The sequence below is a fragment of the Rousettus aegyptiacus genome, unplaced genomic scaffold (genome assembly GCF_014176215.1).
Source record: "Rousettus aegyptiacus isolate mRouAeg1 unplaced genomic scaffold, mRouAeg1.p scaffold_m13_p_6, whole genome shotgun sequence".
NCBI classification, from domain to species: domain Eukaryota; kingdom Metazoa; phylum Chordata; class Mammalia; order Chiroptera; family Pteropodidae; genus Rousettus; species Rousettus aegyptiacus.
In genome coordinates, this window is record NW_023416309.1 from 60,816,417 (window position 1) to 60,840,827 (window position 24,411).

Consider the following 24,411-nt stretch of genomic DNA (forward strand, 5'->3'; position numbering starts at 1 on the left):
TTCAGATATATTCAGTTATTATTTATAATTTAACTTCAATATGGTCAGAGAGCATATTTTGAATAACTTGACTTCTTTTAAATTCATAAGACTTCTTTTATGGCCCCAAATATGGTCTATTTTGGTAAATATTCCATGCATACTTGAAAAGAATATATATTTTGCTGTTAGAGAGTAGAATGTTTTATAAACGTTAGGTCAAGTTGATTGATATGTTGCTTAAATCTTATATACTTGCTGATTTTCTACTTGTATCAAATATTGACAAAAGTGAAGAATAGAGTGAAGATATATAATGGAGTCACTATTATCAAGCCGCTAAGTTACTATCAGGTAGTTCGAGGCATGAGGAAACAGATCTATTATTGTTTTAACTAGCCTGGAAACCTAAACTCTTTTAACTTTCTGGTCCTGCATCAATGTCTGCATACACATCAACCCCCCACATAACCCTCTGATTACCACCTCAAAAACTAAGAAAAGAATATTCACATATCCAGATCACCTGACATCCAGTATTTAGACCACCAGTCATCTAAAATATTAGCATCTCAGACCAATCTCAAGAAAAGCTAAGACCAACTCTTAGCTTTTTTTTTCCTCTTTGGAATATTCTGGATATCGCCTAGTTGTGATTCTGGTTTGCAAACCCTAACACTTGAATAAATCATTATCATGTATTTCTAGACAAAGCTTCCTGATTCATTTACACTCAGTCAACAGGGGATATGAGATCTCAAACTACAATTGTGGGTTTATATATTTCTGTTTTGCAGCTCACTTATTAGATATATAAATATATATAGGATTGTATATCCTCTTGATGAAATGATCTTTTTTACCTTATAATAGTCTTCCTTTTGAAAGCTACTTTATCTAAAATTAACATATCTTTTCAAGGTTTCTTATGACTCATTTAAGCATGGTATTTTTTTATTGTTTCACTTTTAACGTATTTTTGTTTTTAAATTTAACATTCATATCTTGTCAGCAACATATAGCTGTTTCTCGTTTTTGTTATTGTTCAATCATATAATCTATACTTTTAAATCAAGATATTTGGTCCATTTACATTTAATATAATGATGTTTGATTGTCTATCATCTTCATCTTGCTATTTCTGTTCTTTGTCTCATTGTGTCTCCCCTTACTCTTTTTTATTATATATTTTTTTTCGTTTTCACTTGGATTGAGATTTTTTATGATTTGTGTTTATTTCTTTTGTTAGCTTGTTGGTTATAACTTTTTTATTTTGGTTTGTTTAGCATTTATGATACGTATCTCTAACTTTGGTTGCTTTAGCATTTGTAATACATCCTTTATGTTAATGTCATACACTTCATTTTATACATGTTATAAACGATACATTGTTATTATTAAGTAGTCAATTATCTTTTGATTTAAATTATAAGAAAAATACTCTCACATTTACCCATGTTTTTACCATTTCTGGTGTCCTTTCAAAAAAAATTTACTTCTTCCTTCTCCAAATGCATGGTGTAAAAACGCCTGGTCAATCCCAGGACAGCAAACACTAGCCCTGCTGCTTGTGGTTTAGAATGCATACTCCAAGACCTGGTCCTTTTTCTGGCTAGCATATGTCTCAATAAACCCTTTCTTTCAGAAAAACTTTCAGCCTTGAAGATTTTTGATAGTCTCATAATTGTTAAATACATTCTCTTCTGTTTATGTTTTAACATTGTGTTCTTTAAAACCTGGACTACTCCATAGTTATAGTAAAATTTGTTGATATCCTTTATGGTTTCTGCTTTTTGTTTCATACTTTCTCAAATTCTGTTTGTTAAATCTTTTATTTTTATTTTAAGCAATTGCTATTTTACTTTTTAAATTTAGATACTGAATTCAGGTACCATTTATTTATTATAATGTGTGCAATGACTACATAATCCATCTTATTTTCTCAGCATCTTAATACTATATACTATCTCCATCGTTTGAAATGACAATTTTAACATTCTTATATATATTTGGATCTTTGGATCTGTGCCTGCTCTTTTTGGAAGCCAGCACCACACTTTTAAATTATGTTGATAATAATACACATTTCCAAAAGAAAATTCTTGCTTATTCTCCAATGTTATATGTATTTCCTGATGAAGTGCAAAATTATTTGTCAAGTAAACAAAACCAAACTGTCCATCAAATTTTTATTGTTTTGGAATGAAACTAGGTTAACTTCTAAAGATTATTTGTAAGGATAAATACAAATATGAAACAATATTTTCCTTGGTGCAAAAAGGGAAAAAGACCTTTGCTCCCCTCTTTTCTATGAATATGTCCTTGAAAAAATTATAAATCTTTTTTCTGTCCTTTTGATATGTATGTAAATCTTTTTAAAAAGTAAATAAGCCTGTTTTTACTTTTACAATCCAGGAAACCTCTTTCTTAAAGGCCTGGAAGACATGTCTTTACAATGTAACTAACACATAACCACTATAATTACAAGGTGAATTTAGGATGAACTTTGCCTTGGCAAATGGGTTGTCAAGTCTTCTTGAACGGGTTATACGTATCTGGTTCTATAAAGGTGTGATATTTCTGTCATTGCAAACGCATTAGCAAGCAGATCACCTGGGATGCCTATGGCAGTCTAGCTTAATGTTTATTAAACTAGATTGTTTCTTCTTTTCTCTGTGGAGAGGATTTTCTGGATTGGCAAGAGGCGTTTTTAATTATTTCCCCAACACCTCTCATCCAGGAAACTGGTGTGCGTGTGTGTGTGTGTGTGTGTGTGTGCACGCGTGTGCGTGCGCATGCAAATACATATATAAACACATATTCAAATTTTATCTGTATATATTATGGCTTCTATGGTTTAAAATTGACTATGAAAATGTTAATATTTTGGTAATTCGTTTGAATGAAAATTTTCTATTGTTGGCACAAGAGTACACTGATGTCATAAAGTTCCTAATGACCAGGAAATCAGCATATATTCAGTATATATTCTTTAGTGAAATGATAGTCAAACTATTTTATACCGTTAGGATAAAACGAGTAAAAATCTCAGAAGAGTGCACCTAATATTAAGCGGTTTTTTTTTCTCTTGGGAAGTGGTATGTGTGGGGCTCAAGTTGTTTTAGCTTATATATATTTTCTCTTTATTATGTTTCACATACATTTGCATAATTTTGAAAGCTAGCATTCCTAAAATAGCCGTAACAGTATTGTTCTTTGAATGTACTTAGTTTCAAGTACTTTCTTTAACTTACTCATGAATATTCACCGCACCACCCCACACTAGTTTTCTGTTTTCAAGCCCCGATTGCGGGTTACCAGTTTCAATCAGCTATGAGAATACGTAACGAAAGAAAAGACCAAGCCTCCTAGAAATCCCAGCGGCAACCAAGACGCTAGAGGAGACCGAACCTCATGACGTCATCCGAAACTGAGTCGCAGCCGAGGCTTCGGGGAAGCGTAGTTCCAGAGTGGGACGTAGGAAGCCTTCTGCGCATAAACAATTCCGGCTCCTTTCAATAGTCGCCATTTTCTATTTCGCACCCCGGCGCTCAGAAGACCCCGGACCCTCCTGCCCGGCGCGGTGCAGCCCAGGGCGCAGCCTGGCATCTGCGCGGGCCGGGCGCTGAGGCGGAGCTTCTGATAGTGTGTGGAAGGTCGCTCTCGGGGCTCGAGGCAGGGGCGGGGCGGGGGTGACGGGAAGCCGGGTGTCTGCGGCTGCGCCTTGTCGGAGATCCTGGAAACTGACGCCCATCTCCGAACGCGGGGCTGGCCTCCAAGGGGCGCTAGGGAGAGAGCTGGACAGCGGCTGCCTGGCAGGCTGGTTGTCATCGTTCCCGTTTCTCTCCAGAGCCTTGTTTCTTGACCTGAGTGGGAGGCGGCCGGGAGAGGCCTGGGGCCGCACCGGGTATCGCCAGGGCGGCGCGCGGAGGGAAAGGCGGTTTGTGACGTGGATCCGACACCCGTCGCGTTCCGGCTAGCGCGTTAGCGGTCCTGGCTGTTGGAGAAAGGGCGTTGTTGAAGTTCCAGGGACTTGGGCTCAAGTCCAATGCCTGCCAGTAAATGGGCAGGTTAATCTCGGTACGATTCAGATATTCTTCTGTAAATTGACAGTACTAACCTTTCGAGTTGTTTTCTGTATTAAGTAGGATAGTATATTTAATGTGTGATAATAAAGATGAGCGGCTTTTATTATTACAAGGTATACTGTTCTTTCATTATTGGCTCATCTTATTCATCATAACCATCCTTTGACTCAGTATTAACCACTTCCATTTAAATAAATACAGATACTAAAGGTTTAGAGAGAGAAATTGTTTTGTTTTGTTTTTTCAACCCAACATTAATAGATGGGTTTTAAATTCTCACTTCTTTTATTCTGTAGTTCCTGCTGCTTACACTAAAATTTACAATCTTCAGTTGAACGTAATTGTCCCTAAGCATCATCAGAACATAATTGTGGAGTGTACTGATTAGGTCCACCTCATACTACCATGTAGCTTTCTATTTCCGAAAATTCTTGAAGCTTCCTCTTGTGTCAAAAGGTTATAATTAAGGCCCTTCCTGCATTCTCTAGTCTCTTCTCAGAGGACTGTTAAACAAATAATTTGTAACTGTAAATTAAGTCCTCAATTTTAAGTTTTACTGGAGGAGGTGGGAGATCAAGACAAGAGGGGAGATCAGACATTTTTTAAAAATGAAAACTATTTTATCCATGCTTCATATGAAAGTAATATGATGCCTCTGATCTGGGCTTTTTAGGCATTTTGTAAGCAGCAGGCTAACTGGAAGTGATTTCTGCCGCCTGTAATGTAGAAGGTATCTCAGCATTATGGCATCCTTTTGCTACCTATAGCAAGTACCTCTTTGGGGATCACGATACCACGTTGTTATTTCAGAAATTAGATTTGTGTCACTGTTAGAAGATTAGATGGCCATGTCACAATTCATCAAAGCTTAATTAAATTTTACTCTAGGCCCAGCCCAAGTTTGGAGGGAACAGTGAATTCCATGGTACAAATTCCATGTCTGAATTTGTGGCACTAGTTGAAGACTTATAGAATCAGAATGATATTTGAAGAATTGTTCAAAATTATCTGATTCTTCTTCATGTTAAAGATAATAGCATTGAAACTATGACAGTCACTAGGTTTGGTAATAGTAGAGCCTATCCCAGATCAGAATACTCCAGGTCCACCATATCATATTTAAGTCAAAACAAGGTTCTTGGAGAAGTGATTTTTGAGAAACTGCAATTGAAGGAAAAAACATTTTTGAGAGCTTTGGAGAATTTCTGACTGTCTGGAGTTTATAATAGTAATAGGAAAAATTGTTATGACCTATAACAAAGCACTTTCCATGTCAGTAAATACTCCCATCATTTGTAATGCCAGCATAGGATTGCATACTTCGGTGATATATATTATACACCTTACTTAACTAATCTATTATTGGATATTAAAGCTTTCAGTTCTTTTGTGTTATTTAGTAAATGGACACATAATTTGCAAAACAAGTAATAGAAAAATATCCCAAGGTCAAGATTATATCAGAGTCACCAATGGACAGGTGGTACTCCTTTATCATGGTCCTATTCCTTCTCATGGCTCAAAGGGATATTTTTCCAGGGATTTACCTTTCACTAAAATGTCATATGAAAATTTCTCATAGGTGATTCCTGTAACTGCAAGATAAGGAAAGTCTCATGATTTCTGTCTTTCAGCTTTCCCTGTTCTGACTTCATAGTTTCTATCCTTTCCCAAGAGCAGCAGAAAATGAACAAATTCCAGGTGAGTCATTCATTTAGCTTTTATTTTGTTTCACTCTGTACGTGTTCAATGAGTTTTATGAAAGAGAGCCCACATATTAAATTTAAAAAGGAAATAGTTTAAAATCACCTTCAGGGATTTTCCGTTCGACTGGCACAAGATACTCCTTGACCCCTGGGAGCCCCACAACCTTTCAAGGGGTCTGTGAGGTCAAAATGTAATATTAAGATGCAAATTGCATTTTACACTGTTGACGTTTGCACTGGTGGTGTGAAAGCAGTGGTGAATAGATTGCTTGCTACCTGTTCGGCATGAATCAAGACTGACACCAGTGACACTGCATTCCTCTGTAATGGACATATAGTAAAAAATTGCCATCCTTTCATCCTTGATGAAACAGTAAAAATTATTAATTTTATTAAATCCTGACCCTTAAGTACACATCTTTTTAATATTCCATGTAACAAAATGAGAAGTTCACACAAAATACTTTTGTTGCACACTGACGTATAATGGTTGGTTGTCTTGAGGAAATGCACTCGTGATTATTTGTGAACTCATCTAGCCACTTTTTTCATGGAATACAATTTTTACTTGAAAGAGCAGCTAGCAGACAAACTGCTTATTCAGACTTGGGTATTTAATAAACATTTTCTCAAAAATGAGTGAAATGAGCCTGTCATTTCAAGGAAAATAACTGTCACTGTTTGTTGCCAGTGTTAAAATTTAAGTTTTAAGTAAAAATTAGAATTTGGGGAAACTTGTATCCTCCACTATGAACTTGACAACTTCTAATACTTAAAGACTTTTTCTGATGAGATTGGAGAGGATACAAACAAATGTGATTTTTTAAATGTAATAAAATGTGTAAACATTTGAGTAATATTTCCAGTATATGTGCTCAGAGACAAACTCAAGCAGTTTAAGAGGACAGTGATACAGTGAAGTGAGGAACAGAATAAGTTGATTCGGGAATGCCAACTCTGAAAGATAATATTCGAGGAAAGCCCTGAATTAGATTAAACAGAGAGCCAAGTAGAAAAATGGCAGAAAATGTAGATAGGAGGAACAACAAATATAAATACTCTAAGGCATGTTCCGGAAACTGTATTCAGGACATCAAAGCTAGAGAGAAGTGACCTAAGGAGAGAAAGGTAAGAAGTAAGATCTAAGAGGTATAATCAAAGAGGTAAAAGGAGCAGGGATATATAGGACCTGTAGGTTGTAGAGAATATTGAATTTTGATTTTATGTATTGATTCATTAAAAAATTTAACAATCATACTTTATATAATCAAAGGAATGTACATAATACATATGTATAATTTAGAGAGTATTGATTAAGTAAGTAGCAGAGTATCCCCTATCTGGGTTAAGAAACATAATTTACTAGTACCTTTGAAGCCCTTGTATGCCCCTCCTTAATCTTATTATACTATTACCCAAAGAAAACTAATTCTGAATTCTGTGGTAATCACATCCTACTTTTTAAATTTAATTTGAAAACAAAACATCTTATTTGGCAATTAATTAAATGCCCGTCCCTTTAATAAGCACTTGATATAGTGTTTTATATAATTGTCACAGCCAGTTTTTGAAGTATTATTATCACCATATCATAAATTTTCAGAGTGGATATCTGCTATTAATTAAAAATCATAGTTTCAGGATATGTTGGTGAAGAGAAAAGAGACACTAGAGGGAAGGAGAAATGAAGTAGGATGAAGTGCAAAATTGAACCTATTCTGCTTCAGTCAGTCTTGAACATATATCTTTTATGTGAAATTCTTCTTATCCAGAATTCATTCAGGAGTGGCACATGACATTTTCCCTCTACCTTATGCTCTGTAACTAATTGCCGGATGGTCAGTCTGGAACAGCAGAAATGAGTAGTGAGCCTGTTTATTTTTGAAATAATTTTCCAAGGTCCCAACTCTTGGAAAAATTTACTTAATGCAGGTACTGGAATTTTTTGTTTGTTCATAGATATTTTTGCCAGATTATCTCTTTATTTTTTCTTGATCATTGAAGTCCTATTGGCATAAATTTCCTGTTTGAAAATATCCTTTATAGTTACTATTTTTATTCTGTGTACTTGTTTGTTTTAGTGTGGGTCTGCTGGTAGAAAATTCAGTTTATCTGAAATATTCATGAAGAACTTGGTTGTATAGAATTCTTGGTTGACAGTTCTTTTAAAACATTGAAAAGTATTCCTTGCCTTCTACTGATGCTATTAAAAACTCACCTGTTGATTTTTCAGACCATCGAGGTAGATTTTCTGTTTTGTGCTAGCTACTTTTAAACTAGCTTTTACTCTAGTACATTTATGTATGAATTTCTCTATATCCTAATGAGATTTCATGTATTTCCTTTGGGTTGAGTATTTGAGTGTTTTGAGTATTACATTGTATCTTCTTTATTGACTTTTAAACTCTACCTTTTTGTTATTTTGTTTATTGTGTAGTCTGGAGGTTATAGTATGCACCATTAACTTATCACAGTATCTACAAATATTATTATTTGTCATGAATAATGTAATAAACTTTCATCAGTATAATTCTGTTTACACTGTTCCCACCCTCATGGTCCTTGTCTTATGTCTCACTTCTGCATATATTTTTAACTCTATATACTTGTTATTTTTGTTGTATTTTTTTTATTTTTATTTTTTTTTATGCCTACTGCACCCGGTCTTTCTAGGTGGTCTCCCATCCTAGTACTAACCAGGCCCGACCCTGCTTAACTTCTGAGTTCAGACAGGATCGGGCTTGTTCAGGGTGCCATAGCCATAGACTGTTTTATTTATTTTGTTTTATTAAGTTTATTGGGGTAGCATTGGTTAACACAATTATATAATTTTCAGGTGTACATTATCATTTGACATCTGTATATTCTATTCAGTGTTTACCACCCAAAGTCCAGTTTCCTTCAGCTACCATATATTTGATCCCATTTACCCACTTCACCCTCCCCTTAAACCCTATATTTGACTCCCTTTACCCTGTCTACCTCCCCACTCCTTCCCTACGCCACTAGTAACCACTAGACTATAGTTCTTTGGTAACCACTAGCCTATAGTCCACATCCATCTCTGTTTGTTTGTGCTACTCATTTGTTGCTTTTAGGTTTATATCTCACATATAAGTGATATCATGTGATATTCGACTTTTTCTGTCTAGCTTATTTCGCTTAGCATGATTATTTTGAGGTCCATCCATGTTGTCACAAAGGGCAGTATTTCATCTCTTATGGCTGAGTAATATGTCATTTGTATATATGTGCTACACCTTCTTTAGCCACTCATCTATCGTAGGACACTTTGGTTTCTTCCATGTCCTGGCCACTGTCAATAATACTGCTATGAACATCGGTGTGCAAATAACTCTTTGGATATGGGGTTTCAAGTCTTTGGGGTAAAACCCATAGAGGGATGGCTAGATCACATGGTAGATCAATTCTCAGTTTTCTGAGGAACCTCCATACTGTTTTCCCTAGTGGCTGTACCAATTTGCAGTCCCATCAGCAGTGTATGAGGGTTCCTTTTTCTCTGCATCCTCTCCAACATTTGTTATTATTTGTCCTATTGATTATAGCTATTTGAACAGGTGTGAGATGGTATCTCATTGTGGTTTTGATTTGCATTTCCCTAATAGCTAGCGATGTTGAGCATCTTTTCATATGTTGTTGGCTCTCTGTTTGTCCTGTAGGGAGAAGTGTCTGTTCAGGTCCTCTGCCCATTTTTTGACTGGTTTGTTTATTGTTGTTGTTCTTATTGAGTTGTATGAGTTCTTTGTATATTTTGAATATCAGGCCCTTATCAGAGTGTTCTTGCAAATATATTTTCCCATTTGGATGGTTCTCTCTTTATCTTGTTGACGATTTCTTTTGCTGAGTAGAGCTTTTAAATTTGATGTAGTCCCATTCATTTATTTTAGCTCTTACTTCCTTTGCTTTTGAGGTCAAATTCATAAAATTCTCTTTAAGTCCAAGGTCCTTGAGTTTCATTCCTATGTTTTCTACTATGCATTTTATTGTTTCAGGTCTTATATTTAGGTCCTTAAGCCATTTTGAGTTAATTTTGGTGTGTAGTGATAGACAACGGTCTAGTTTCATTCTTTTGCAGGTGACTTTTCAGTTTTCCCAGCATCATTTATTGAAGAGGCTTTCTTTTCTCCACTGTATATTTTTGGCTTCTTTGTTGAAAATTATTTGCCCATGTAAATATGAGTTTACTTCTGGACTCTCGATTCTGTTCCATTGGTTCATGTGTCTGTTTTCCTGCCAATGTTATGCTGTTTTGATTACTGTCACTTTGTAGTATAATTTGAAGTTGGGCAGCATGATGTCTGTCTCCAGACTCTTTCTTTTTTCTCAGGATGGCTTTGGCAGTTTGAGGTCTTTTGTGCTTGTATACAAATCTGATGATTTTTTGTTCTATATCTTTAAAAAATGCCGATGGGATTTTGATGGGAATTGCATTAAATCTGCATAATGCTTTAGGTAATAGGGTCATTTTAACTATGTTGATTCTTCCAATCCGAGAACATGGAATATCTTTCCATTTCTTTGTATCTTCTTCAATTTCTTTTAATAGAGTCTTGTAGTTTTCATTATATAGGTCCTTTACTTGTTTCATTAAATTTATTCCTAGGTATTTTATTCTTTGTAAAAGGAATTATTTTTACCACTTCTTTTTCTGACACTTATTTATTGGATTTTTGAGTGTTGATTTTGTTTCTAGAGACTTTACTGTATTTGCTCATTGTTTCTAGTAGTGTTCTTGTGGAGTCTTAGGGTTTTCTATACAGAGAATCATCTGCAAATAGTGACAGTTTGACTTCTTCATTTCCTATGTGGATGCCTTTAATATCTTTCTCTTGTCTGATTGCGCTCTCTAGGAGCTCCAACGTTATATTGAATAACCGTGGCGATAGTGGACAGCCTTGCCTTGTTCCTGATCTTAGAGGGAAGGTTTTTAGTTTTTCACCATTAAGTATAATGTTGCCTAAGGGATTATCATAGATGGCCTTTATTATGTTAAGGTACTTTCCTTCTATACCGATTTTCTTAAATGTCTTGATCATAAATGAATGCTATATCTTGTTGAAGGCTTTTTCTGCATCTATTGATATATATCATATGATTCTTATTTTTTAATTTGTATGAAATGTATCACATTAATCGATTTGCGTATGTTGAACCATCCCTGTGCCCCTGGGATGAAGCCTAATTGGTCACGGTGTATAACCTTTTAAATATATTGCTGTTTCGATCCGCTAGTATCTTATTTATGGTTTTTGCATCTGTGTTCATGAGAGATATTGGTCTGTAGTTTTCTTTTTTGTGTGTTATGTGTACTGGGTTTTGGTATCAGAGTGATATTGGCCTCATAAAATGAGTTGGGAAATATTGCCTCCTCTTTGATTTTTTTGGAAGAGTTTGAGGAGAATAAGTATTAAATCTTCTTTGAATGTTTGGTAGAATTCACTGGTGAAGCCATCTGGTCTTAGACTTTTACTTTTTGGTAGGTTTTTGATGATTGTTTCAATTTCCATACTGCTGATTGGTCTATTTAGATTTTCCAGTTTTTCTGGATTCATTATTAGAATATAAGAATGCTGTGGATTTTTGAGCATTGATTTTATATCCAGAGACTTTACTGTATTTGCTGATTCAGTCCAGGCAGGTTATATTTTTCTAAGTACTGGTCCACTTCTTCTAGGTTATTAAATTTGTTATTATATATTTTTTCATAGTAATCTTGTACAATCCTTTGTATTTCTGTGATGTCTGTCATAATTTCCCATCTTTCATCCCTGATTTTGTTTATTTGTATCCTTTCTCTAGCCAGGGGTTTGTGAATTTTATTAACCTTCTCAAAGAACCAGCTCCTTGTTGTGTTTATTTTTTCTATTGCTTTTTGTCTTCAAATCTATTTATTTCTGTTCTAATTTTGATGATTCCTTTCCTTCTGCCGACTTTAGGCCTCATTTGCTCTTCCTTTTCAAGTTTTTAAAGATGAAGCATTAGGTTGTTTATTTGGGCTCATTCTTGTTTTTGGAGATAGGCCTGTAATGATATGAACTTTCTTCTTATGACCGCTTTTGCCACATCCCAAAAGTTTTGATATGTTGTACTATCATTATCATTCATTCCTTTGTATCTCTTGATCTCTCTTCTTGTTTCTTCTGTGACCCAGTTATTCTTCAGTAGCATGTTATTTAATCTCCATGTATTTGTGGTTCTTCCCGCTTTCTTTTTACAGTTGATCTCCAGCTTCAAAGCATTATGATCAGGGAATTTGGCTGGTATGATATCAACCCTCTTATATTTTTTTAGGCTATCTCTGTGTTCCAGTATGTGATTGATTCTTGAGAATGTTCCATGAGCACTAGAGAAGAATGTATAAGCAGCTGTTTTGGGATGGAAGGCTCTGTAAATGTCAATTATGTCCAGATGGTCTAATGTGTCATTTAAGAATGTTATTTCCTTATTGATTTTCTGTTTAGATGATCTGTCCATATCCGACAGTGGGGCATTTAGGTCCCCTGCTATGATAGTGTTTTGGTCTGTTTCTATGTTTAGTTCTGTTAGTTACTGCTTTACGTATTTCAGAAATACCTGATTGGGAGCATAGATATTAATAAGTGTTATGTCTTCTTGGTTCATGATTCCCTTTATCATTATGAAGTTTCCCTCAGTATCTTTCTTACCTTTTTAATTTTGAAGTCTATTTTGTCTGATATTAATACCACTACCCCCATTTTTCTCTAAATGCCATTTGCTTGAAATATCATTTTCTACCCTTTCACTCAGAGTCTATATCTTTGGAGCTGACATATGTCTCCTGGAGGCAGCATATGGTTGGGTTTTGTTTTTTGATCTATTCTGCACCTCTGTGCCTTTTTATTGGTGAGTTCAGTCCATTTACATTTAGGTTGATTATTGAAATATGAGGTCTTCTTAGAGCTGTTTTATCTTTTGCTTTCTGGTAGCTCAGTGTTTCTATTGCTTCCTTGTCTTTCGTTTCTTTTTCTTTCTTTTTTTTTTTTTTTTTTTTTTTGGTTGGCTTTTGTGGGGTTTCCTTCTGGTCCTTCTTGTTTTATGTTATATACAATGGTTCTGAATCTTTGGCATGTGGCTACCATTATGAATATGTAAAGGATAGTTATGTATATACAGTGTTCCATTTTCTTCTGCATGTGCCTTATCTCCATTCCCCTTTATGAATTTGGATCTTTGAATACCCTCCTTTTAAGTCATTGTCATCTCAGTTTGTCTCTATGTATGCTGAACGTTCATTACTATCTTGCTCTAGCAATTCTCTTATTATTATTTAAGCTTATAATGCCCTATTTTTAGTAAGGTTTGCACCCCTCTGCTTCTATTTGCCTGATAGTCACTTTACTCCTAATTATGTATTTTGTTTTGTTTTGTTTTGTTATTTTGTTTTAGATGAGCTGACACCCTTCAGTATTTCCTGTAGTGCAGGCCTTGTGGTGGAGAATTCCCTCAATTTTTATATGTCTGGAAAGGTCTTAATTTCTCCTTCATATCTAAAGGAGAGCTTTGCTGGATACATTATTCTAGGCTGGTAGTTCCTTTCACTTAATAGTTTAAATATTTGATTATGTTCCTTTCTGGCTTGTATGGTTTGTGCTGAGAAGTCCAAGGATATGATATAGTGTGTCTTGGTGAAGACCTTTTGGGGTTGAGATAATTGGGTGTTGTGTTGACTTCTTGAATTTCAAGATCCAGTTCATTTTTTAGCTTTGGGAAATTCTTGTCAACTTTTTGTCTGAAAATGCTTTCTAATCCCTGTTCCTTTTCCTCACCTTCAATAATACCCATTATTATTATATTTCCTCTCCTGATGTTATCAGCTAGTTCTTGTGTTTCTCTTTCATTATTTTTCATTCTTTGGTTTCTCTCTTCTTCCTTCTGATTTATTTCTAGATTTCTATCTTCGATATCACTGATCCTTTCCTCTATTCAGTCGACTCTATTTCCCAAGCTTGCTATTTCATTTTTCAACTCTTGCATTGTGTTCTTCATCTCCGGTTCTATTTGGTTCTTTTTGAGAGTTTCAGTCTCCTTGCTCTGATCATCTAGTTGTTTTTTCAGTTCCTGAAATTGTTGATTTGAATTGTTTTGGATCTCACTGAATATTTTCAGAAGTGCCATCCTGAAATCTCTGTCATTTAAGTTGCATATTTGTATGTCTTTAAGCTTATTTTCTGGAGATTTTTCTCTTTCTTTCTGAGCTGCCTTGTCATCTTGCTCGTTCATGGTATTTAATGGACTGTTTCTCCACTTGGGCATTAATGGAAGTTTATTCTGTTGTTTTTTTCAGAAAGATTTATTTTATAACGTCTCTCTTTAGCTTGTTGCAAAGATGGCCCTTTTCTGTTGGTTTCCAGTAGGTGGTGTGTAAGCCCCTTGGATCCCTGCTTTATATAAAGTCTTAATGACACTTTTTAAATTTTCTTGTAGATATTTAATCATGTTTGTTTCCCTCAGTTTCAGTTCCTGTCAGTGTCAGCGACTGTCTTGACAGTGTTTGTTCACATTCCCCTGTGGCCCCACATTGATCAGTCTCAGAAGGTATGTGTGGAGGGGCTCTCTGGGTTGGGGTTTGGGGCTGTGGCTCAGCCTCGGTTTTGCAACCGCAGCCAATAAAAATCAACTTGTTCTTCTGTGGTCCTGTCCTGTTTCTCTGCTTTCTGCCCTGATGACTGGGCCCTGCAGCCTTCCCAGGCAGGGCTATTCGGGGAACTCCTTGCAGGAACTCATGGTTGCTTCTCCCTCCTCTTTCTACAGGGAGCTCTGTTGGTTGTGGCCGCAAGAAGCAGCTTCTTTATTCCTCTGAGTCCACCGCCCGGCACCCGGGGTTCTGACCTGTGGTAGCTCTTATGCGTAGAACCCACGCTCAGACGTGCCGATGTGCAGTTTGGGTGTTTTTTGTTCAGTTTTAGATGTTCAGCTTATTGTTGTTTCAAGGGGAGGGACTGAGGACGTCTCTCACCCTGCCGTGTTTCCAAAGATTAAGCTCGTTATTTTTGTTTTAAACAGTTATTAACCTTTTAAGGAAATTTAAGTATATGTATATATGTGTGTGTAAATAAAGTAGGCTTTTATGTTTATGTATATATCTATGATTTGGACGCTCTTTATTCCTTCCTACAGGTCTGGGATTTTCTCTGATTTCTTTTCCATTTAGTCTCAGCAACACATTTCATCATTTCATGTAGCTCAGGACTGAGGGTGGCAGATTCACTCGGCTTGTCTTTCTTAAAATGTCTTTATTTCATCTTGATTTTTGAAAGATATTTGGCTGGTTAGAAAACTCTACCAAGAGTTTTCTTTGTTTTGGCATTTTTAGAGTATCTCTGGCTTCTGTAGTTTCTAATGAGAAGCTGGTATTCATCTTATTGTTAATCACCATCATCTGATATAATATGCCTTTTTCCTCTGGTTGTGCTCAAGATTTTCATTTTTTTCTTTAGTTTGCCATAGTTAGACTGTGTTGTGCATACATATACTTTGTTTTTATGCCTCTTGAAGAATGATAAAGATTTATGGGTTGCCACCTTTTATCATTTTGGAAAATTTTTGGATACTCTTCAAATATTTTCTTTGCCCCCATTCTCTTTTTTCTTTCTAAAGTTCCAATTACACAGATGTTGGATTATACACATATTGTACATATATATGCTCTATTTAGTTTTTGGAGGGTTTGTTGTTGTTGTTCTTTAGTTTGGATATTTCTATTGAACTTATTTCAACTTCATGGCTTCTTTCTCTGTCAATTCTCTTCATAAGCCCATAAAATCCACTTCTGCTATTGTATCTTTTAATTCTAAAAATTCTTGTCATTTACTTTATCTATTTTTTTTTTCACTAGGTCATTTAACATTTTTATTGTAGTTACTTTAAAGTCCTTATCTGCTAATCCCAATACTGAGGTTATCTGGGTCTGCTTCAATAGGCTTCTTTCTTCAATGAGTCAAAATTTTCTGCTTTTTTGCATGTCTCTTAATTTTTCACTATGTGCTATACATTATATGTAAAAGTATAGTAGAGACTGAAGTAAATAATACCTCCAGAAAAAGACAAGTGTCTTCCTTTGTCTGGTTGCTAATGTGTAGTTCAGCTGGCTCTAGGGTTTAGTGAAATTCAGTTCACCACTGGCTCCAAATGATTTGAGAGCAGAATCCTGGCTTTCTCTTCAGCAGTGTTTGGGATTTGAGCACCATCAAGGCTCCACTGATGTGATCTGTAGCCTATCCACCAACTTTTCTTTGAGATTCCTGCCCTACAGAGTTTTCACCATCTGAGATATCTCTTACTGCCCTGGTTCTCTGCTCCAGGCCTAGGGAGAGTTGTTCCTATACACTAATAAAGACCTATGAGGGGAAAAAAAGTGAGTGTTTGTATTTCAGAGCATCTGCATCTGTAATGGAGCTTCCTATTTAGTTGCAGAAACTGCTCCTCCAACTTATAATAAACTGACTACTTCGAGACACTTGATGGGAAGTAAAAAAGTCCTGTAGATACTAGGCTTCTTTTGGGGGGACCTCTTGAATATGAAACCCCCACTCACTCAGTCACTAGATAGAATCAAAGGCAAGTTGGTGTTGACTTGCTTTATGATTGGTATTCTTAGAGAGTCTGATATACCACACAAGCCCACAAGCAAATATTAATAGTTTGTTAAAAGTTGAACTGGTTCCCTCTCTCCCCTACCTGCCCCCAGGAATGAAAGTAGTTGTTATTTTCTCTTCTCATCTGAAGTATTTATCTATTCTGAAGTTTTTTCCCCATATTAATCTTTGTATTTTCAGATCACTGATAGATCTTATAGAACTTATAATTTTATAGGTTAGTGGCTTGTTGTCATTGTTAGGGTGAGATCAACATCTCTTTTACCTTTCTACATTCTATTCAGAATTAGTTTTTTCATTTTTATCTTATTCTAGAAATACTAGCTCTCAGCTGCTTTTTGCTCTGCATTTGCCCAGGCTCTGAAATTTTTAAATGTCCTAGAAATTCTAAGCAGAGGTGTAGGATTTATTCCAATGAGTCTCTCTTTTTTCTAGGATTTTTATCTCTCAAATTATGCTACCTATGTTAATATTTGATACTTTTGTACACTTGTTTTTAGTGTGTTTGGGGAGTTTAGATTTTTCCTTTTTTAATTTTTTAATTGTGGAAAAATAACAACAAAATTTATCATATTAATCATTTTTAAGTGTCTAGCTCTGGCATTAAGTACATTCATGTTGTTACACAACCATCACCACCATCCTTCTCCAGAACTCTTTTCATCATCCCAAATTGAAATTCTGCACTCATTAGACATTAACTCCCCATTTCCTCTTCCTCCATCTCCCGGGAACCACCATTCTACTTCCTGTCTTTATGAATTTGACTATTCTAGGTACCTCATATAAGTGGAATCAAACAGCATTTATTTTTTTAACTGGATATTTCACTGAGTATAATGTCTTCAAGCTTAATCCATGTTGTAGCATGTGACAGGATTTCATTTATCCTTTCATCTGTTGGTGGACACTTGTGTTGCTTGCACCTTGTGGCTGCTATAAATAATGCTGCTGTGAACACTGGTGTACAAATATCTGTTTGATTCTCTGCTTTGAATATTTTTGGATATACTACTAGGAGTGAAATTGATGGATCATATGATAATTCTGTGTAGTTTTTTGAGAAATTGCCATACTTTTTTCCATACTGGCTGCACCATTTTACATTCCCACCAACAATGCACAAGGGTTCCAGTTTCTCCACATCTTTGCCAGTACTTGATATTTTTCGTACTGTTTTGTTTTGAGAATAGCCATTCCAGTGAGTCTGAAGTGATTTTTGATTTGTGCTATGTTTCATTTTTATTTATTTTTTAAATTACAGCAGAATTCACTCTGAGTATACATTTCAGTGAGTTTTTACACATGCATAAAGGCATGTAATCATCACCACAGTCAAGATATAGAACAGTTTCATCACCTCAAAATTCCTTTGGCTCCCTCTTTGTAGTCCCCCACCACTAATTCCTAGCAAACATCAATTTATTCTTCATTCTTATAATTTTGCTTAATCATGTTATCAAATTAGTTCTTTATTATTGCTAAATAGCATTTAGTTGTATGTATGTACCCTATTTATCCACTCAGCAGCTGAAAAACATTTGGGTTGTTTATAGAATTATGACAATTATGAAGAGAGCTGTTACAAATATTTGCATTCAGATTTTTGTATACATACAAATTTTCATTTCTCTTGGGTAAATACCTAGGCATGTGCTTGCTGAGTCATAGTTTAAATAGTATGAATGACTTTATAAGAAACTCCCAAACTGTTTTAGAGTACTTGTACTATATTTTATTCCTACGGCAATATATCAGAGTTCCACTTCACGTTCTTGCAGCACTTGGTATTGTCAGTTTTTTTAAAGGTATGTATTGGTATGTCATTATAATTTCAATTTGCATTTTCCTAATGACTAATGATATTGAAAATCTTTTTATGTGCTTATTTTCCACCCATATATCTTTTTTTGTGAATGTTCAAATCTTTTGTCCACTTTTAAATTGGGTTGTTTTCTTACTGAATTTTGAGAGTTCTTTATATGTTCTGGATATAAGTACTTGGTTAGATTTGTAATTTTTAGATATTTTCCTCACTATCTGTGGCTACTCTTTTCATTCACTTAACAGTATCGTTCACAGAACAAATTTTGATGAACTCTACTTTTTTCTTTTTAGTTTCTTTTGGTGTCATCTCTTGAAAAGTGTTGTTTAACTCAAGATCACAAAGACCTTTTTCTACCTTTTAAAATATTTTTTAGTTTTTACATTTTATATTCAGATCTATTCATTTTGAATTATTTTTGTATAAAGTATAATTGGCTGAGATCCATTTTTTATATGGATGCTTATTTCTTCTAGTGCTATTAAAAAGCAAAGATAAATATGTTACTTTAATATATGTTAGCTTAACATAGATACAGAAACAATTATAGATTTGTGTATATACATGTGTTAATACAATACATATATTTTCTAACTCTGTTGGCTGAGAGGGTCTATAAGCAATGACACCCGAGTAGCAATGAGCATACCTAGTGCATAGATCATGGTTTCTAACTACCATTCTCCAATAAAAGAAACCAGAATTCCATGCAAAATGATTGATTCTAGGGCTGAGTCAAGGGAAATACAAAATAAGCCCAAAGTATTTTGTAGATCAGAAAATAAGTGCTCAAAAACAAAGTGATGGGGACATGTCAAATGGGCACAGGAGCCAACCTGAAACAGCTTGTCATGGACAAAGCTGGAACAATTTGAGCAAGAAAATAAAACAGTATTCATTTCTAACCCAAAGCATTAAATATTTAAGGCCACATTTAAATAAATAAATGGTTGAATGAATAAATAAATGGGGAGAAGAGAGAAGTTCTTTTTATGAATAGTTCAAAATAATATATATAGATACTACTCCCTCTTGGAGGTTGGGTTTATTGCCTTCCTCCTTGAGTATGGGCAGGACTTAGTAATTTGCTTTCAAAGAATAAAAGAAACATACAGTGGAGAAAAATGGCAAACTCTACCTTAACAAAGTGATCCAAGTTAACAACACCAGTGATATCAAGTACCCCTTTTATATTGTGATGAGAAAGGCTCTTTTTTATTCTTCCCAGTCAACCAGAGGTCAGTGTCAACAATGCCAATTCAATGTCAACCGGAGTCCTGATTGGGGCATAGTGAGGTGGAGGAGGGGGAGATTTTATTCAGTGCAAACAGCTCGATTGTGAAATAGCTCAGCTGTGGAACAGCTTGAGGGAGGCAGTCCAAGTGAGGACATTCCAGCATTACACTGACAGTGTCACAGTTCAACTCTAGTGAGACAGCCCCACTGTGTGAGTGCTCCATTCTGGCAAGACAGCTGTGCTCTGCTCCTGTTACAAATCCAGCTCTAGTGTAACAAATCTGGCTGGGGAAATAGTCTTAGATGGAAACTGAAAGTGTTGCTATACCAAGACAGTGGTGAAGCTGGCTTATATAGAGAAGGGTTCCTGCTCCTGGTCCCCGATTGGTTTGTTCTTATGCAAATGAAGACTCTAAATCCTCACAGTTTGATTGGTCTAAAAAGCACTGTTCTGACTGCTCAGAGTGGAGCTGTTCTGATTGGTTGATGAAGATGCAAATGAGGATATAGCTGCACAGCTCTGATTGGATTGGGAAAGTCTCAGTCCTGTTGGTTGACTTTCAATCCTAGGAGCTCTCTTATAAGGGTCACCTCAGACAGCAGAAGCACAATATAGGAGGTTTGGAAGCCCACTCTGTGACTTTTTCCTGAAATGCAACATGCATGAGAGATTTCTGCAAACAATGACTGCTAGATTCTGGTTATGAATTCAGGCCTGATTAATCACAAGAAATCCTCCTTGGCGGGTGTATTCTTCCTCAAAATACCCTCAAAACCTATAATTTCCGTCAAAACAAGAGGGAAAATATTACATAAACCCAAATGAAAGGGAATTTTGAAAAATACCTGACTAGTACTCCTCAAAATTGTCAAGGTCATGAAAAACAAGGAAAAACTCAACAGACTAGAAGAGACTAAGGACACATGGCAACTAAATGCAATATAATATCCAAAATTAGATCATGGAATAGAAAAAAGTACATTGAAAGGAAGACTAGTGAAATTCAAATAAGGTCTGTTTAGTTAATAGTCTATTTGTTAATAGTCTATACCTGTTTTCAATTCTTTTGCATATATTTATAGAAGTAGAATTGCTAGGTTGTATGGTAATTCTATGATTAACTTTTGAGGAGCTGCCAGACTTTTCCATAGCATCTGTACCATTTTATATTTCCATCAGCAATGTTTGAGGATTGCAATTTCTCCACATCAACTATTATTTTCCATTTTTTGTTTTTTAAAAACAGTCATCCTGGTAAATGTAAAGTGGTATCATTTTGATTTGTGTTTACCTAAAGACTAATGATGTTGAGTATCATTTCATGTGCTATGTAGATGTATATATTTTTCAAAGAAATGTCTATTCAAGTTCTTTGCCCACTTTCTAACTGGTTTGTCTTTTTGTTATTGAAATGTAAGTATATTTTATATATTATGGATAGTATATATAGATAGATAATTTATAAGATAGATGATCTTCAAATACTATATTCCATTCTGTGGGTTGTCTTTTCCCTATTTTGGTAGTGTCCTGTGATGCACAGAAGTTTTAAATTTTGATAAAGTTCAATTTATTTGTCTTTGTTGGTTTTGGTGTCATATTTAGAATCCAATGCCAGATTCAAGGTAGGGAGACTTAACCTTATGTTTCTTATGAGCTTTATAGTTTTAGCTCTTATATTTAGGTCATCGATTTATTTTGAGTTAATATTTGAATATGGGGTGAGGTAGAGGTCCAATTTTATTCTTATGCACATGGTTATCCAGTTGTACCAGTATCATTTGTTGAGGTAACAATTCATTACCCCATTGAATGGTATTGGCTTCCATCTATCAAATGACAATAAATGTATGAGTTTCTTTCTAACTCTCATTTCTATCCCATTGGACAGATGTCTATCCTTATGCTAATACCACACTGTTTTGATTACTGTAGCTTTGTAGTAAGATTTGAAATTGGGAGATGGGAGTCCTCCAACTTTGTTCTTTTCCAATTTTGTTTTGGCTATTTGGGACTCCTTCCAATTCCATGTTAATGAGGATTGGCTTTTCCATATGTGTTTGAAAGCCTTTGGTATTTTGATAGGACTTGTACTGAATTCGTAGATTCCTTTTGGTAGTATTGTCACCTGAACTATATTAAGTCTTAGAGTCTATGAACACAGAATGCCATTTATTTTATTTAGGTCTTCTGTAATTCTTTCAGCCATTTTTTTTTATAGTTTTCAGTTACAGGTCTTACACCTCCTTGAGTAAATTTATTCTTTCATATTTTATTCTTTTTGATGCTACCTTAACTGGAATTGTCTTAAATTCTTTTTCAGATTTTTATTGCTTGTATATAGAAACACAATTGATTTTTTTGTGGATTTATCTTATATCCTGCAAGTTGCTGACTTTATTAGCTCTATTAGCTTTTTGTTTTTGCGGATTCTTTGGAATATTCTATACATAGAGTCATATCATCTGCACATAGCGAGTTTTATTTTTTCCTTTACAACTTGAATACCTTGATATTTTTTTCTTCTCTGCTTACTCTGGATAGAACTTTCACTACATTGTTGAATAGAAATGGAAAAAGCAGGCATCCTTGTTTTATTCCTGGACCAAGGAGAAAGTTTTCAGTCTTTCACTATTGGGCATGCTAATGGCTGAAGGAGGAACAGATTAAAAATGCTGTTTATCATGTCGAGGAAGATTTCTTCTACAGTTCATTGGGTGTTTTTATCATGAAAGAGTGTTGACTTTTGTTAAATGCTTTTTCTGTATCAATTAAAATGGCCATCTACTTTTTTCCGTTTGGTCTATTAATATTGATTAACTGTTGTGTGTTGAACTACCCTCGCATTCCTGGGATAAATCACACAAGGTCATGTATAATCTATTTTTTATTTTGCTGGATTTGATTTACTAGTAATTTGTTAAGGATGTTCACCTCTATGTTAATAAAAGATAATTAGCCTGCGATTGTTTTATCCTTTGATGCTTTTGTCAGGCTTTTATATCAGGGTAATACTGGCCTCATAAAATGACTTAGAAAATGTTCCCACCTCTGCTTTTCTTGTTAGGAGTTGTTTGATTAATGACTCAATCTCTTTACTTGTTTAAATATGTTTAGATATTCTATTTTTTTTCAGTCAGTTTTAGTAGTTTGTGTTTCTAGGAATTTGTTCCTTTCATCTAGGTTATCCAATTTGTTGGTATACAATTATTCATACAACTTTCATATAATACTTTTTATTTCTGAAAGGAGGATAGCAATGTCCCTTTTTTAATTTCTGATTTTAATTATTTGCGTATATTTTCTTAGTCATTGTAGCTAAAGTTTCGTCAATTTTTTAGATCTTTTCAAAGAACTAACTTTTAGTTTTGTTCGTCTATTGTTTTTCTAATCTCTATTTTTACCTCCACTGTAAATTTTTATTTTCTCCCTTTGCTAGCTTCGAATTTAGTTTATTCTTTTTTTTTGGTTCTTTAAGATACAAAGTTAGATTATTGATTTGAGATTATTTTTAATGTAGGCATTTACTACTATAAATTCCTTTCTAATCATTGCCTTTGTTGCATCCCATTAAGTTTTGATATATTTTATTTTTCATTTCATTGTTAAGTGTTTTCTAATTTCTCTTGTGGTTTTTCCTTGGTCTTGGTTGTTTAAGACTATGGTTTTTTAATTTCTGTGTTTTTTGTGGATTTTCCAGTTTTCTTCCTTTATTGATTATTGACTTCCACCTTTATTCCTTTGTGGTTGAGGAATATACACTGGATGATTTTAGCCTTTTTAAATTTATTGAATTTTGACATATGGCCTGACAAAGTTCTATTGGGGATAACGTATCATGTGTACTTGAGAAGAATGTATATTCTATTTCTGGGTGGAGTTTTCCACATATATGTCTGTTAGTCTTAATTGATTTATAGTGTTAAGATCTCAATTTCCTTATTGATCTTTTGTCTTGATGTTCCATCCATTATTGAAAGTGAGCTCTTGTAATGTCCAGCTATTATTTTAGAACTATTTCTCCTTTCAAGTATATCATTTTTTACTTTATGTATTTATATATTATATTTTACTTTTTATATACTGATGAGTACATGTTTATAAATATCATGTGTCAATGCATTGACCCTTTTATCGCTGTGTAATGCCCTTCTTGTCTCTTGTATCAATTTTTACATATGGCCTATTTTGTTTGATATTAATTTTTCAGCCTAGCTCTCTTTTGAATACTATTTTCATGAAATATATTTTTCCATCCTTCATTTTCAAGCTATGTGTGACTCTGGATGTAGGGTTTAACATATTCAGGTCATGTTTTATTATCCATTCTGCCAATCTTTGCCTTAATCCACTTATATTTAAAGTGATTTCTGATGAAAGACTTCTTCAACAAGGTGTTTATTTTCTATATATTTTATATCTTCTCTCGAGATTGCTTTCTTTTTTGTCTTTGATCAATTTTTTTAGTATACCATTTTAATTTACAAATACCTTTTTCTGTATTTTTTTGAAATTATTTTTTAGTGGTTACCATGGTGATTACAATTAACATCCCTAATTTAGAACAATTTAGTTTGAATTTATACCAACTTAGCTTCAATAGCATACAAAACCTGCTGATATATAGCTCCATTTCACATCTTCTTTATATTGTTATTGACACAAATTATTTTTTATGTTGTTTGTCTGTTAACAGAGAGTTAGTTACTGTTTTATGTATTTATTCTTTAAGTTATATAGTTATATAAGTTAAAAGAGGAATTATAACTCCAAAATAGAATAATACACGCTTTTATATTTCCCTGTGTAGTTGCCTTTTCCTGTGTTCTTCACGTGGCCTTAAATAACTGTCTAGTGGCCTTTTATTTCAGGCTGAAAGCATTTCTTGTAGTGCAAGGCTACTAGCAACAAAATTCTTCAGCTTTCATTTGTCTTAGAA

General features: G+C 34.6%; 1 protein-coding gene and 1 pseudogene across 4 annotated transcripts in view; one reads left to right on the forward strand and one right to left on the reverse strand.

The window, feature by feature from the left end:
• Nucleotides 1-3,523: 3,523 nt before the first annotated feature.
• Nucleotides 3,524-24,411, forward strand: part of ZNF25 (zinc finger protein 25) — a 34,390-nt gene continuing 13,502 nt past the window's right edge. The window contains exons 1-4 of one of the 4 annotated variants that reach the window (XM_036223197.1): nucleotides 3,524-3,635; nucleotides 3,830-4,059; nucleotides 5,702-5,768; nucleotides 14,267-14,350. In XM_036223197.1, the coding sequence (XP_036079090.1) occupies nucleotides 5,754-5,768; nucleotides 14,267-14,350 (99 nt within the window). In that variant the 5' untranslated portion in view covers nucleotides 3,524-3,635; nucleotides 3,830-4,059; nucleotides 5,702-5,753. Of the gene's footprint in view, nucleotides 3,636-3,726; nucleotides 4,060-5,701; nucleotides 5,769-14,266; nucleotides 14,351-24,411 lie in introns of those variants that run through there. The other 3 variants (XM_016131444.2, XM_036223198.1, XM_036223200.1) reach the window with 3 other exon arrangements.
• Nucleotides 8,422-8,540, reverse strand: LOC118604706 (annotated as a pseudogene).